The sequence below is a fragment of the Tenrec ecaudatus genome, chromosome 4 (assembly GCF_050624435.1).
Source record: "Tenrec ecaudatus isolate mTenEca1 chromosome 4, mTenEca1.hap1, whole genome shotgun sequence".
In the NCBI taxonomy this organism is placed as follows: Eukaryota; Metazoa; Chordata; class Mammalia; order Afrosoricida; family Tenrecidae; genus Tenrec; species Tenrec ecaudatus.
In genome coordinates, this window is record NC_134533.1 from 198,095,382 (window position 1) to 198,111,114 (window position 15,733).

Here is a 15,733-nt window from a genome sequence, read left to right on the forward strand (position 1 = left end):
ATCTGCCTGAAAAAGTCATGGAATAGCTTTCACTGCTCCTCCTATTTGTAGACAAGGCACTGAAGAGTTTAAAGGTTTGGCCAAGGTGACACAGCTAACCCAAGTGGTTTGATTCCAGAGCCTTCAGCATTCGCCCACTGCACAGACTGGCTAACACGGCCCTCCTTTAGACTCAGAGCAACCCTGTACAACAAAGAAGAACTGCTCTCAAGGATTTCCAAGACTGAATCATTATGGAATCCGGCTGCCTCATCCTTCTCCCAACGAGTGGCTGGTGGTTCAGGTGAGCAGACCAATTCTTAACCCACTGTACCCCCAATGTTCCTGCACTACCCTGCAAGCCAATCCAAACAACAGCCATAGAGATGGAAAAAAAGAGAAAGTCTGGTAGTCTCAGAGATGGTAAGTAACTTTCCTGAGGTCACACAGCATGTGATAGCTTTGTCCCCAATCAGACCCCATGCTAAGCCAAGCTCCTAGAGAAGCTTCCTAACTGGTCTCCTAGGATGGTCCCAAGCCTGGTGGGTCACACGATAAATCATTTAGCTTCATGTGCATGGACTTTATATATGTGCTTTCAATACATCTTAGGTATTGTTAAGGATTAGGTCCCATTTCTACACAAAAACAGGTGTCGAAACCCTAACCCTGATACTTGTGGACATTTGGGGATAAAGCTTTCTCTGTGATATTAATGAGACTATGTTGTACAGAGTGTATCTTACACTCAATGACTTTGGGGATAAAAAGAACAGAAGAGACACAGAGAAAATCAAGGACAAATGGGGGAAAGATGCCACATGATCCTCAAAGATTTTAGGGACAGATGCTGAAAGAGACAGGGACCTTTTTCCCAGCGCCCACAGAAAGAGAGAGAGATGACCTTCCCAAATCAGTGCCCTGAATTTGGACATCTAACTCCTAAACTGCGAGAAACAAATTCCTGTTCACTTAGGCCCCCTCCTTGTGCTATTTCTAATGTAGCAGCACTAAGAAGGGAATACAAGTATTACTAAATTTCCATTGCCATTTTTCTTCAAATGGGGTTATCAATCACGAGTCTCATGAAGCATTAAAATAGGTAGCCAGGAAATTTGTTAAAAATGACTTCAAGGTTTAATGGGGTTCAGATAAAGGGCCGAATCAAGCCCATCGCTACTGTGATTCTGCCTTACAGCGACTCTACGTAGTCTTCCCAAGGCTGCACACCTTTGGGCAGCAGGTAGTCTCACCTTTCTTCAGAGGAGCAGCTGGTAGGTTTGCACCAGGCTCCTTCAAACAAGAGGCGGATTGCTGTTGTTAGATGCGGCCCCGTCAATTCTGACGCATGGGGAGCCGGAGTACAACAGAAGATAACGCGGCTCAGTCCTGCGACAGCCTCACAGTTGTTCTTGCGTTGGAGCTCATCCTCGCAGCCCCAGTGTCAACCCATCTCATCAAGCGTCGTCCTCGGTTTCCCTGTCTGTCCGGGTAAACCAGCCCCTAACAATATGTCACAGGTCCGTAGGTGCAATTGAACAGCTATAATATATAAAGATTATAGTAAAGCCATAGAGAATAGGAGAGGCAAGAGAGAATATAAAATGAAGGAGTCAAACACATCTCACGATAGCATGCTCACCTCCTGGATGGCCATGATCTCAGCAGCCAGGTCCATGCAGGGTGGAGGCAGAGGAAAAGAGAGGGGAGGAGAGGGAGAGGGAGAGGGAGGAGGAGGAGGAGGAGGAGGAGGAGGAGGAGGAGGAGGAGGAGGAGGAGGAAGGAATGGGAAAGTGGGAGAGGGAAGGAAGACTGGAGGAGAGGGTGATTTATTTCTAACCAAGGCTTATATATCTTTTGGGGGTGTGCAAGCCCTTTGAATACAGGTAATGACATACGTCACAGGAAGGGGTTATACCTTAGGCAATGCAGCAATGTGAAGGGAGTGATCTAGGGGTGGACACGCTATAGGAAAAGGAAGGATTAAGAAGAGGGATCTGTGACAAGATGGGTGGATCCTAGATTCATGATGGCGGCCTAACCTTGATTGTCCTTGAGCTGGAGACGATTTATTCTAAGCTTCCAGGGGAAGCAATCCACTGTCCTTAACAGTAGTGAGTGAGCCCCACCTACAGTGGACCAGACAGGAGTCTGATAGCTCTGGATGGCTGAATGACTTCAGGGAGATAACTTGACAATCATTTACCATTAGTTGCAAGCAGTGTCCTAGGTCTGACATATATTTGGGGGAGACAAGCTGGGGAAAAGCCTTTTTATATCCCACAACTGTCCCTCTACTTCACCGAGCATGGTAGCCTTTAACAGGGACTGGTCTATCCTGACAACATGCCCAAAGTCCATGAGACCCAGTCTCCCCGTCTTTATTTCTAAGGAGCGTTCTGGCCATGCTTCTGAGATAGTTTGGCTTGTCCTGTTAGCAATTCATGGTACTTTCAGTATTCGTCGGCAGCATGGAGATTCAAATGCATCAATTTTCTTTGGTCTTCTTTATTCAATGTCCAATTTTTACATGCTTGTGGGGCAAGTGAAAGTACCATGGCTTGGGTCAAGTGTATCGTAGTCCCCAAAGTGACAAGGTAAGTGGCAGAAAGCTCTAAATCATAGATGAGTCTCCTTGAGCTCTCACTGACCTGTCTCATCACCTTTCAAATGACTGGCATGGGATTCATGGAACATTATGAAAACCCGCGGCAATGGCTCTCGGTCTGGGTGCCCAACGAGTGACTGCCAGTCAGTGCTTCAAGCAAAGGAGGCAGGAAAGCCAAGGCCAAGGTGCTTTCCTTGCTGCAGGAGGCCAGAAGTGATTCCTCCCGGTCAGTCATCAGCTTCAGGGCACACAAGAGAACCAATCACCAACACATTTCAGCTCACACGGTATTGTTTTTGTTTTATTTTGTTTTGTATTTTTCTCTCTTGGCAATGGCATTCTCCATCTTGCATACATTCTGCTCTCAGGCATCATGATATCGGCAATTTTGCGGTTTCAGTTTTAAGAAAGCCACTTAACCACCTATCATGCGGCCTGATAATCTTCTTTCCCTTCATTCAAGTGCAGCATTTACAGATTGAGTATCATGAAGCTGCCAATCTCTTACTCGTAGGGACGTGACCTTGGACAGCAGGGGAGAAATATTTTCTGACTGTTACATTTCATTTGGTCTCCTTTCCTATTTAGTGATGAGGCTAAGATTTATAAACAGAGCCATAATCAACTTCCTCCCCCCTCCTCTATATTTCTTTTTAAGAAAAAGAAATTATTCTTATTAAGGATGTGTTAAGGGGGAGGTAGAAAGTAACATCAAAGTTTTCCCAAAAGGGAGTTTGATGCGAAGCTGCAGAGGAAACTTTGCGAATAACTAGAAAAAACTGTTGTTTTTTTATCATCTGTCATGCTAGGTGTTAGCCACCGAAATGCTGCGAGTCAGCAACGTGCGAACAGAAAATCTTTTGAGAAAGGAACTTGTCTGTGATATCCAGAGGGAATGCTTTAAGTGACTTCAGTTTCAGTTTCCAGCTCTCTTCTGTGCCCACAGTAGAGAGGGTAACGGTGTTTCAGAGACTCAGATGAAAGGGTGCAGGACTGTGGTCTAAACTCCAGAGACTTCAGGCCCTCTCACGGGGGACTTGTGAAGGAGGCACACCTCCTGTTGGGTCAAGGAAGGGAGCTGCTGACCAATTCCAGCTCACAGATGCCACAAGAGTGACAGGCCCTTATTGCCAGATTTTCTGACCACTCAAAGAAACCAGAGTGTTTTTCTGATATAAGACCTCTTGACGTTCCATATGAATTTCACAGCTGGCTTTCCATTTCTCCAAAAGAGGCTGCCGGGATTTTGATAGAGATTGTGTGGATTGCCTTGGGTAGACCTGATATCTTTAACCGTATGAAGTCTTTCACTCCAGGAGCCTGGGATGCCTTTCACAGATTTAGGTCTCCTTTAGTTTTAATCAGCAAGGTTTCACTGCCACTTTTGAGATATTGAAAGAGCAGAGAAGCCATAGAGGCAAGCAAGGAAAATCGGAGGAAGATAGATGCCACACACCCCTGCTTCAGTCAAATCCCAGGAATTGAATTCTCTTGGATCCTATTGTAAATGGAATTGCTTTACATGGTGAATGCAACATTGTCACCGAACGGTACACTTAAAAATCCTTAGCAGCATGAACAATTTGTACATATTCTAACACAATATTTTTAATATTAAATTTACAAATAGAAAAACAGGGTTAAATTCATTAGATTTTTCTCCAAAGATCTAAGAAAATCACCAGGGCTTATTTTGAACAAGCTTTAAGAACACAGGAAAGTCTTACTCTCACCCCAACAATGCACCTGCTCCTTTCTCAAGGGTAGCAAGTGCCGTCCTATCAGTATTCTGCTGGGAACCCTCGCCCCATTCACCCCACAGTTTCCATCCTGTCCCTTCAGATTTCTTTTTGTTCCCAAACTCAAAGGACACTGCGACATCCTCAAGGATGCCCAAACTGCCATTTGAGATGATAACACACCTCTGTGCTTCTGTTACTGTCCGGTGCTTAAAGTTGGTTCTGACTCACAGCGACCCAAAGTCCAACAGAACAGAACACTGTCTCATCCAGGTCCACCTCACAACTGTCCTCACTTTGAGCCCATGCTTGCAGCACCGCGTGGCCTTCTTCCCAGAGGACAGGCAGCTGTGCCCAGGGAAGGGAACGCGCATTCATTCCAGTGAATGGAATTAAAGTCATTTGTTCACCAGAGCCGTTGCTTTTGAACACCTGAGAAGAGTTTGCTATCCCACTGGGAAGGACTGCTGACTTTCAGGAGTTCGTGAATGCTTAGTACTCCTTAAAAGGCAAGAATCACTAATGTCCCCTGCTCAGTGGAAGGTGAAATTCCTTCTGAACCATGCTTACACTGAACTGTCACCATATGCAGTCACCATCATCTGGCCAGGAGTGGATGCAGGGGATACTTTTCAAAGTGTGCATGATTCTAAACTAGGGAAATAAAGAGTGGGTCGGAAACTGTCCGTTCTGAAATCTACCTCTTTCTGAGTAGCAACTTTTCTCTCCCCTCCATTGCGTTGGTTAGAATTATGGCCCTTACATACGGACTGAAAGTTTTCCTCCCGTAAACATCACCTTATCTCTAGCCATTCAAGAATCAAAAGCCACACCTTTTTCCATCTAGTCGATCGATGATCCTATGCGGGCCTCCCAAGGCTGTCAATGTCCATCAGAGCAGTCAAGTCTTTCTCCCAGAGGATTTCAGCTGTATCTTGGGGTTCGTAGTTCGATGCTTGCCCAGCAGGGTCACAAGGACTCCTAGTCAGTCCGGGTTCTCTCACTCCTCAATATTGATACCAAACACAGCCGCTCTGTGCAGTGAAACAGTCTATTGTCCATTTCAGAGCAACCGACTTGCAATATTCCAAACTGACCTATTCTTGCAGATCCTTAATCCTAGTATCACCGCAGAGATCAGACCGTAGACCATTTTGAGACTAAACATCAGGGGTGTCTCCTTGTTGTCCATTTTGGACGTTAAATGTTCTCCTCCACTGCTGAAAGCTATTGCCTATCCAAAGAGCAGGCACTTCCTCTGTCGCTGGGGAGCAAGCCCCTCTGAAGGCAGGCTCTAACGACTGCCATGGTAATGGATGCTCTAACCCAGGCTTTCCCAGGATCCTTTCACTGGTGTTTCTGTTCCCAACAGCAGAGTCCACCAATCACAAGTGATAAAACAGAAATGCCAATCTTGAATGGCAATCTCCTCCCAAAATGGTAAGCTGCAAAGTTAACAGGACACAGTCACACTTCTGCAAATTCCCTTCCCCTACCTCCTCATTTGCAACCAGATTACCCCAATTCACAGCCATCCAGTGGATTCCAACTCTCAGAACAGAGCCAAACTGCCGATTTTGATCAGATCTTTACTGGAGAAGAAACCACCATTTTTCTCCCGTGGAGCAATGGGTGGATTTGAACTGCTGACCTTGCAGCTCAGTATATAGCCCACTATGCTACAAGAGCTCCTTAACACAATTATCTAGCACACCAAAAACGTACATGCTAGCCAGCCACTTACATTTAAGACACACAATTTAAATTAATTATTGATAAGTCTGTTTTTCCACCATACAAAACACCTTTGGAGTGCTGTACCGCCATTGGAGGCTGGCCGGTGGCTACCGTATTGGGCGGTGAAGATGTAGAGCATCTCCATGACTGCAGGACATTCTCTGGGTGATGCTGACTTAGACCCAGTATCTCTCATCTCCGACTTCAAAAATTTCTCTGAAAGAGAAGCTCACTCACTTTTCTCCCCTCTCACTTTGTCACCTCTCCATAACGTCTTCATTAGGCACATCAGTTGAAGCTCTCAGCCTTTTTTTTCTCTTCCACTTAATCCATTGGTTCTCAACCTTCCTCATGCTGCAACCCTTTCATACAGTTCCTCATGTGGTGGTGACCCTCCCAAGCATAAAATTATTTTCATTGCTGCTTCATAACCGTCATTTGGCTACTGTGATGAATTGGGCGACCCTGTGAAAGGGTGATTCGACCCCCTAAGGGGTCATGACCCACAGGTTGAGAAGCACTGACTTAATCCACTACCAGATCCATCATAAGGAGGGACTCCAGGGAGCTGATAAAACTATCACACATTCCCTATGAGGTTTTCTTTCAATTTTGTGATTCTATAAATAAGAATCTCTCTGTAAATTCAAAAACATATTTTTAGCAGGTGGACACTGGAAAATTCATACTTCAACTAATCCTGATCCTGTGCATGGCTCATGGCTGGCAGCCTCTATGGAACATAACAGTGGAACTAGCACAGTTTAAACAGGATATAAAAGGATTCTAACTCTGAGGGATCCAGCAAAGGTGTGAGGAATTTAGAGCCACTCACTGGTCTTGCACCCCAAAGTAGGCGTCTGTACTAAAGAAGCGTCCACTCTGTGGGGAGTAGATGAGTGAGTCCCAAGTTACTGTGGGCTGGTAGAAAGTTTGCTTCTTTGATCTCCCATTGAGTTGATACCCTTCTTTCTACTATGGCTGGACTATAGTCTTCTTTTATTTGTAAACAGATGAGAGAAGTGCAGAACATTTGAAGAGTTTGTCCTGATGGAAGGCAAGGATGGGAGGCTACAGAGCAGCAGGGAAGGGAGATGCCAGGACCCACAGCTTTCAGGCAGCATTTCCAGCACAATGTGAATCTCCTTCATCTTTCAAGATCTCGGCAGATAACCCTGCCCTCCATGGTTCCGGTTTCTGCTATGTGGCCTACTTCTTAGGCTCACACAAACAAAACAAACAAGCTCACTGCCCTCCAGTCAATTCTGACTCATAGTGCCCCCACAGGACAGACTAGAACTGCCCTGGTGGAATTCCAAGACTACATCTTTCTTGATGGGAGCAGAGAGCCTCATTGCTCATCTGCAGAGCAGCTGGTGGTTTCAAACTGCTGACCTTTCAGTTAGAAGGGCTACTATCACTCTTTTTATCCCTCTCATCCAATGGTGTGTTGATAAATGATAAAGGGTCCAGCAGTATCACTGTGGTTCTCAGCCATAGGAAGCATCTCCAATCCCTTCTCCATGCCTACCTAGTATAATGTGACACCTCACCTCAAGATCTTACCCTCTCTCCTCACCATTCTGCTGGTGCCAATGGGGAGGGGGCGGATAGGATGTGTGGGCTCCTTTTAGACATAATAACTTATTTCTGTTCCAAAACATTTATTAATGTGGGATTCCTTTGTCTATGCTCTTTCTGACTTTCTTCACCTTTTAGTGACACCAGTCACATATCCAGCCGTCTGTCTGTTCCTCTCTCTAGCTCTCCCTTTCCTACATTCAGCTATTCCCTCTTTACTCTGTCTTCAAATCTCCGTTCCCCTGCCCCTTTCACTCTCATTCTGATCTAAACACCCGGGCAAGTCGTTAACTCTAATCAAACCTGTTAATTGAAACCCACACTCTGGGGCTGCTTTCCTTTTATTCTCATGCTCACAGAATGGTGCTGAAACCCGAGAGAGGTATTTATGGCCAGAACTGTTGCAGCACGAACCTCTCTGGCCGCCTCTTCCTGGACCCCTCAGAGCGATCTTCCTGTACATCTGCAGTTAGAGACCTTCCAATTCAAAAGGATCAGTGAGAGTGAAAATCCAAAGCTCCCCACTCCCCACTCTCCACTCCTGTTGGGCAGCCTTCCCAGCACCGGAGTCTCCTCTTGGGAGCTCAAATTTTCACTCACTCAGCCTTAGAACATGAGATGTACTCTGAATGCAACCTGGAACCACTGGGTATCCGGTCGATCATAGAAAATCTGGCCAGAATACAAATTAAATCTCTACAAAAAGCTGGGTGAGTGTGAATGTTTAAGTTCTTTATCTGGGGGCCATTAGCTCTTCTCAGCCTTAAATGGCCCTCTTCTCAGAAAGCTTAAGTGCTAGCTTCTTCAGCTCTTTCTCACCTGTGAGCTTGGGGGTGCAATCAGAAAGGTGTGCCTTACTGATTGGCTACCCTCTGCTCTCCTTCATGGACACCCCATCTATCCTCAATTCCTGCTAGCCCAGGAAAAAATTCCCCTCCGAACAATAAAATTCCTTTGTTCCTTCAGACCGTGCTAACCTGCTAAGCCAAAGACACCGCCTATGACTGTGGACTCGGCCCAAATTCTTTCAACACCGTCTTCACCCCCTCCTCCTTACAAACTTCTTCATGCTTTGTTCCAACCCCCTCAATCCAGCTTCATCCTCATCTCCTCCACCAACTTCAAGCTGGAGTCCAACACCCCCGAACCTGCTGTCTCATACAACGTCCACAGTAACTTCTTTCTCCCTGGGGCCATTAGTGTTGCCCCTTACTCCTCCTTCTGAGTCAGGGGTTCCCCTCCCTTCAGGGCCATCTTCCATGCAAGGGGACGCCTTTGCCCCACTGCTGGCACCGTCTCCAACTCTCACCAGTCTCGTTCATCTATTCCTTGCACAGAAGCAGCTTTGAGCCCAAGACGAATCCTCAGACACTACTCCCCTCCTTCCTCTCCATGAAGGTGTGGGAGCAGAGAGGCTGGTGAAAATGGAGACTCCTTTCTTAATTTATGATTGATTTGTTCTAGGAAGACATCTGGAACCTTTCGCCTCTGGCTTAAACACTTTATGTGAAAAGCTTGAAAATCTCACTCAGCCTTACCATCTTACCTGGCAAAATATTTATACTGTTCTGAGAACTACCCTGTCTCTCAAAGACAGGGAGAGTCTGGGTAGTGGCATTACAAAGAAGCAACAGAATTCATGCCTAGAACCCCCCAAAAGAGTCAGCACAGCTTTTAAATAGCCTTTCCATGAATTCTTTCCATGAATTCACCAGGGTTAGCCTGCACACTTGGTAGTACTACATGACCTCATCCACACTTTATCTCCCAGCTCCCAGCATAAGGAAAGAGCTTAAAAGGGTGCCGCATGTTACCCTTCCAGCGCAATGGGTTCATCTGAAGCAATTAATACTGGACCACCAGTGGGCGAGCCACTCGGACCCTGCTTTCCACCCAAGCTTGGCTCGGAATGCAACCAAAAGGGGACTCTAGGAAGCTGCTGGACTTTTCTGCCAGAAAGTGGGGAGGATAATCTCTTCCATCCTGTCTCCAGAGTGACCTTCTCAAAACGCCTCGCTGTCAGGGCTTCTAGGCTTGGCAATCAAGAATCGGCAGTTCTGTCCGGGATCTGAGGCCCACAGAGACGGCCCATCTGGTGCCCAGGGTAACTACTGCCATCTCCTGTAAGCCCATTTCTTTCCTTTCTGCATATTCTACATTACTTACACACTTACAACAAAGTTCTTTAGTACCCACCACTATTCCAGGAGTCACAGATAAAAACACAGCCACTCATTACACCATGGCTCTTAGGTCGCCATTACAAAGCACAGTTGACACATTAGTCTTTAGTCATCCCCAGGTGTCTCGTGCCTTTCCTACAGTGATATGTGTGCAACTGGCAGAAGCCTCAAAGCCTCCAAACCTATTCTTTTTCTTGTAAGCTTCACCAGACACTCTGCCTGTCTTCATTTCCCAGAATAAGTCTAGAGTCCCAACACCCCACCACCACCAGATTCCTTCCCTTTACTACCTGTTCCAGTTAACCCACGTGTGTGGGGAGTCACTCAAGCTACATTTACTTTGCATCATCAGCCTACTTACATCAGGTTAAAAACCCCTTGAAATGCCCTAAGGCACTTCAGGACCCTATCACCTTCTGACACTTGAAAAGCCTTAAACCTATAACCTCAATAAACCTCAGGGCGGCCTGTTGAGGTCCACTCACTTTCCCTACTGCACACACATTCTGCAGATCATTAAACTCAGTGGCAGCTACTGACTTGTTGAAGATCTTACAGCCGCTGTCCTGCCCATCCATCTCGTTGTCCACAACCCGTATACTCTGTTCTCCACTGTTCCACCCATGCATACGACGAGCTTAAATGTTACGGTAGCTGGGAAAAAATTCATAAACACGAAGAAGTGAAGCAGCAAAGCCAGCTAGTAGGAAAGATTTGGTAAGCTGAAACAGGAAAAAGAAAGCAGTTTTGACATAAAAGTAGAATGTCTGGCGGGGCCAGCATGTGAAAGAGCGCAAAGCTCAACCTGAGGGTCCGCAGTAAGTGGAAGAAGGTTTGTGGAAAGGTGAATTTTATTTGTTATGGTTTATGATACGTGCAAATAATGAGTTTTTAAGAAGGTTTAAGGAAAGTGGTTTTTATTGTCCTTGGTTTACGGAACTTGCAAATAATGAGTCTTTTTTAAAAAAGAACATTAATAAATGATTTGGAATCTTAAGCTTCAGACCTCCTACCACTTATAAAACCTCTTAGTTTAAAAAGTATAATCCTGTGCTTCAGACCCTGTTTCTTTCGCTGTTTTCAGTTTTTTTTTTTCTTGTAGAAAAGTCTATCAATCAGACCTGCATAGAGCTGTCTATGGCTGGATTCCAACCATAAGGTGCTCAGTGGACCCTGCCTAAACAGGCTGTTCATCACCCTGGACCAACAGGAAGAAGTTATAGAAGAAAAAACCTTCGCCTATATCTCATATGATTAAAACACAGGAAACAAGGGTCTAGCAGTATCGCTATGGTTGGCGCTCAGCTATAGCCAGAATCTCTAACCCCTTCTCCATCCCCACCCAGCATATGCGACCCCTCGCCTTCTCAAGATGCCTCACAGAAACTATGCTTCCTCTTGTTACCCTTCTGCTGGTGCCACAGCCCATGGGGGGAAGCGTGGACTCCTTTTAGACATAATAATTTATTTCTCTCCCCAAAGTTCATTCACACAATATTCCTTTGTTTGCTCTCTCTGACTTTCTTCACCTTCCCCAGTGGCCGTATGTCTATCCCCTTGTCTCTTCCCTTTCTTACCTTCAGCCATTCTCTCTTTACTCTGTCTTCCAATCTCCCCTCACCCTGCCCCCCTTTACTCTCATTCCATTCTAAACACCCGGAAAAAAAACCAGAAAAAAAAACCCCAAAACACCCGGACAGGTGGTTAACGCTAATAAGACCTGTTAATTGAAACCCATGCTCTGCTCTGGGTTTGCTTTCCTTTTCTAACAGCAACCGACTAGATGGGATACTCTGGAGTCTCATTTTAAAGGTCTGTGAATTTTTGCAGAATAAATAATGCCACCACCACCACCACCACCTCCCATCATTTCTGACTTTTAAATTTTCAGAATGACTTGCCATCAGCAATCACAAGCCTGTACAAAGTGGCTCCTACATAGACACAGCCCTAAGCAAAGTAACACATCCCTGTGGCTAATCTCTGGGCTCTCTCACAGCTTTTTAGCATTTCCAGAACGTTTGTTACCACTTCCCTGAACCAAATTCTTTCTCTGAGCTCCCCGAAGGGGTTCTGTTTGCTGACAGTCTCCTGAATGTCTATTGGCAGGAGTGTAAGGAATCGGGGAACAGTCGTTCTCAAAGTGCCAGATGATCATTTGGCTCTGCCCACAAGCATGGTCTTTAGTTCAGCAGCGTAAGAGTAAAACTTTCTGGATGCAGGAGGAGCCAATGGATCTATGTATACTGTGACACAAGTTCTTTCTCCTGTTATGTACTGGTTTGGGGACAGGTAGCCAGTCAAATGAAGACACAACCGACAATAGAGTCCTTTGGGAAAACAATCTGACAACCTATCAAAATCGTCAAGTGTGGGCTATCCCTTGTCCCACGAGCTCCACTGTGACACAATCTCTATTCGTAATGCATCCAAACACAAGGGAAAGGGCTGATATACAAAGATGTTCATTGTGTTGTGATTTAAAATAAAGCATTTCCAGAAACAACTTCCAAGAGGGAAAAAAATAGAACAATGGTGAAATAAACCCATTTAATAGGATATTCTGTAGCCTTTAAAATGACAATAATAGATATTGTAGCAATATAGGAAAAACATATACTCCTAGGTAATAAAATCATGAGAAAACTTGATGTGCATTGCCAGAATCGTATCAGATATCTTACCAGAAAGAAAGACTAAAAGGAATATATGAAAATAATAGTTTAACTTTATGAAGCTGAAATGAATAGATTCTTTTCTCTAATTTCCAGAGTGACTTTTCTCAAATACAGGCACCTTATTTGTGTCTTGTTAAAGACACACACACACACACACACACACACATACACACGATAAACAAATCTACCTACCAAGCCAATCACTTAGAAATTATTTAGCAGCAAAACCAAGAGATTTCACTCATTAAGCTAGCTTCAAACACTGTTTACATTTACAAATTTAAGCCTTGGATACACCTGGAGTTAAGATTCCCCAAATCAGCCTATATGTCATCCAACTCCCCTGGCAGGTTACCACTTCACCTGAATTTCTTCTGCACAGCAGCCTCTATCAAACCCCCCTTTCCAGGAAAGTGGATGATATCACATGCACGTCAGTAAACACGCTGGCTCCTGGGTGAGTCAAGCCTTCTTTCTATGTGGAGTGGATCTTCACCTGCTAGCTATTTGTGAACAGAATGGAGAGGAACTAAAATCTCTGAGGCAAGAAATTGTTTACTCTCCGCTTCCAGCAACCCTTCAACCAGGATGTCCGAATTCCACTGAACCCTTGGTTCGCTTTGGGAGAGCATGAACTAGGTCCCTGGCTACACACTCTGTGCTCCCTATCCCACCCTTTGCCAAGACCAAATCTTCAAAAACATTGCTTACTGACCCCAGATATACAAAGGAAAATGGGAAAACACAGAGAAGCAATGGTGACCAAAACCCAGTTCCAATCCAGTTCGTTTCAACTTTTAAATAAATGATCAAACTCTAAATGCAGAATTCTACCCACAACATCATGGTACAAACCATCAGAGATGAGGCTGGCGCCCACCCTAGGTATAAGAGAGCAACGAGTGTAGCCCCTGGAGTTTGACTGCCTAGCTTCCTATTACATATTCCACTGGTAAACAGAGGGATCATAGGCAAATCACTTAACCTTTCTGACTCACTTTCCACACCGGTAAAATGAGGATAGCATATCACAGGATTGTTGTGAGAACTAAATTATTTTACAGCTAGTACTTAGACTAGTGTCCGACACTTAATAAGCACCCAATAAAGTTTTTCTAATACTGTTTCAAGTTCTCACCCCGCAAAATATCTGCAATAGGATCCTTGTGAGCACTTTCCAGAAGCTACTTTATCTCCACTGGGCATTAGAGAAACATCTGGTCAAAAGTGCTTCCCTGGATACAAAGAACTTCATCATTCTTGCTAAAACTTTCCTTCACACGGTCCAGGATACATTAGAATTCCATGGGCACAAAAATGAGCAAATCCTAAACAAACAACCAATCAAAACGCTAACTCAGCTCTGAACAGTCTGGAGTCCATTTCTCTTCAGAGCAACCCAACAGCATCCCAACCACTTTGTAGCTGGAAATTATATAGCGTGGAGATTCGACACATGTGTTTGGGGGAATAGTTAGACGTGGTTTGACTGCCCTCTAAAGTCAATTAAAACTCCCCTTTCCCACTTCTGCCCTTTCAATTGCCTTATTGCCAATCAACTGATGATTTCCATAGGCGGACTTCAATCTTCTTTCAGTCCTCAACCAATCCAGACGGAAGTATCACGTCCAATTCAGCCCTGTTAGCCTATGGGAACTGAGATGAAATCACTCCTGGAATCCATCACCTTTGTTGAGCTCCAGCATGGCTTTTTGAGCCTCCTGGCCATTCACTAAATGCACCACTCTTTATAGACGGCCCATTTCTCCACAGACCCAGAATTTTTCCTGAGTCAGCTCCTCTTGTACCATCCTAGTGTGTCAGAGGACTGCCTTCCCGTTTTAATCCCTCCTCCTCAGTGTGGTCCAACACCATAGGACTGATGTGTGGTCACAACTACAACCTAGTAGTCAGGGACTTCATGGAATGTCATGCTCATAACCATCCTCCCCCTGACTTGCCCCAAGCGAGGAAGTTATAGAAAGGACTCTCATGTTTGAGTTCAGTCCATTTGAGTCACCTTTATTTCAACCACCAAATACTTCATCCCTTGGAGCTACCGCTCCTAGACTTCAAATGGTCATTGACCCTTAAGTACCTGCCTTGAATATACCAATCCCTGGAACCAATCTTTGGGCCATCAGCTTTCTCACCCCACCCAGTCTGGGACCTGATTTCATACCTGGCCGCAAATCTCTTGCTGCCTACCCTTTGCCAATGACCCAAGGCTTCACACAGGTGTCATTTTCAGGTATTGTGCTTGTGACAAAGGAGCAAAATTCAGAGAAAGGGAGGGACTCCCGGAAGGTAGAACAAAGAATATGTTATAAATATTTCTAAATATCTCTTGATATGTAAAAAAGTTTTAAGCTCTCAAATTAAGGGTGCATATGTCAGTATCCACAACATCAAAATAGCCATAGCAAAGCACCCTGAAACAAGCAGGAAAACAACCCTATTCATTCTAGAATTTTCCATCTCATTGAAATAAACCACCCAAAGACAGGAAACGTAAAGACATTTTTTCAAGTAGCCATTTAGGCATGCTTCTGTCCACGTTGTTGGACATGCCTACCTCAAACCACTGTCCGTGGGACTGCATTTTGAGGATGACACAGGGGTCTGGCTTGGAAAGGGCATCTCTGTCAGAAATCCCTTTGCACGCCACTCGCAGCTCTACTTTGGTCAGGCAGGGGCTGTTGAAGATTCCCAGTGTGTTGGCAGCCGACTCGTAAATGTTGCTCATCTTCTTCATTCTGTTGGAGGTGAGAAAAAGAAGAAAAAGATGTGCCAATCACTGTAATGTTTGTGAGAAAAGAAAGCCTCTAAGTCACCCTTCAGGAAATTGTTCAATATGCAGCTTCAAATATTGAAGGTATTTATTATCTCACTTTCCACCCCATTGGCAAAGTTCCAATGAGACAAAATCCCCCAAAAAGACAGGAGCTGCTTGGTTAAGAACACTATTTTCCTATATGATTTGCATACATTTGCATAGTAAACCTTTTAGCCTGTGAAATAAGATTAATGAATTGGTGCAATAGACTGCAAATTGTAATCTAGTCCTGTAGTGGATGCATGGCTTGTGCAAAGTTTTTTACAGATTTGTTGGCTAATCAATTGATTCACATCACAAGCTTTCAAGAGGCCCAGAAAAATCCAACCCCCTGCTGTGTAATACAAAAGACCTCTGCAAAGATGTCACTCTGACATCTATGGACAATGGAG

The 15,733-nt window shown here is 44.9% G+C and overlaps 1 protein-coding gene across 1 annotated transcript in view; it reads right to left on the minus strand.

Annotated features, from left to right (window-relative positions):
• Window positions 1-15,260, minus strand: part of CPNE4 (copine 4) — a 392,000-nt gene extending 376,740 nt beyond the window's left edge. The window contains exon 1 of the mRNA XM_075548957.1: window positions 15,081-15,260. Coding sequence (XP_075405072.1) covers window positions 15,081-15,260 — 180 coding nt within the window. The remainder of the gene's footprint in view (window positions 1-15,080) is intronic.
• Between the last annotated feature and the right edge of the window lie 473 nt (window positions 15,261-15,733).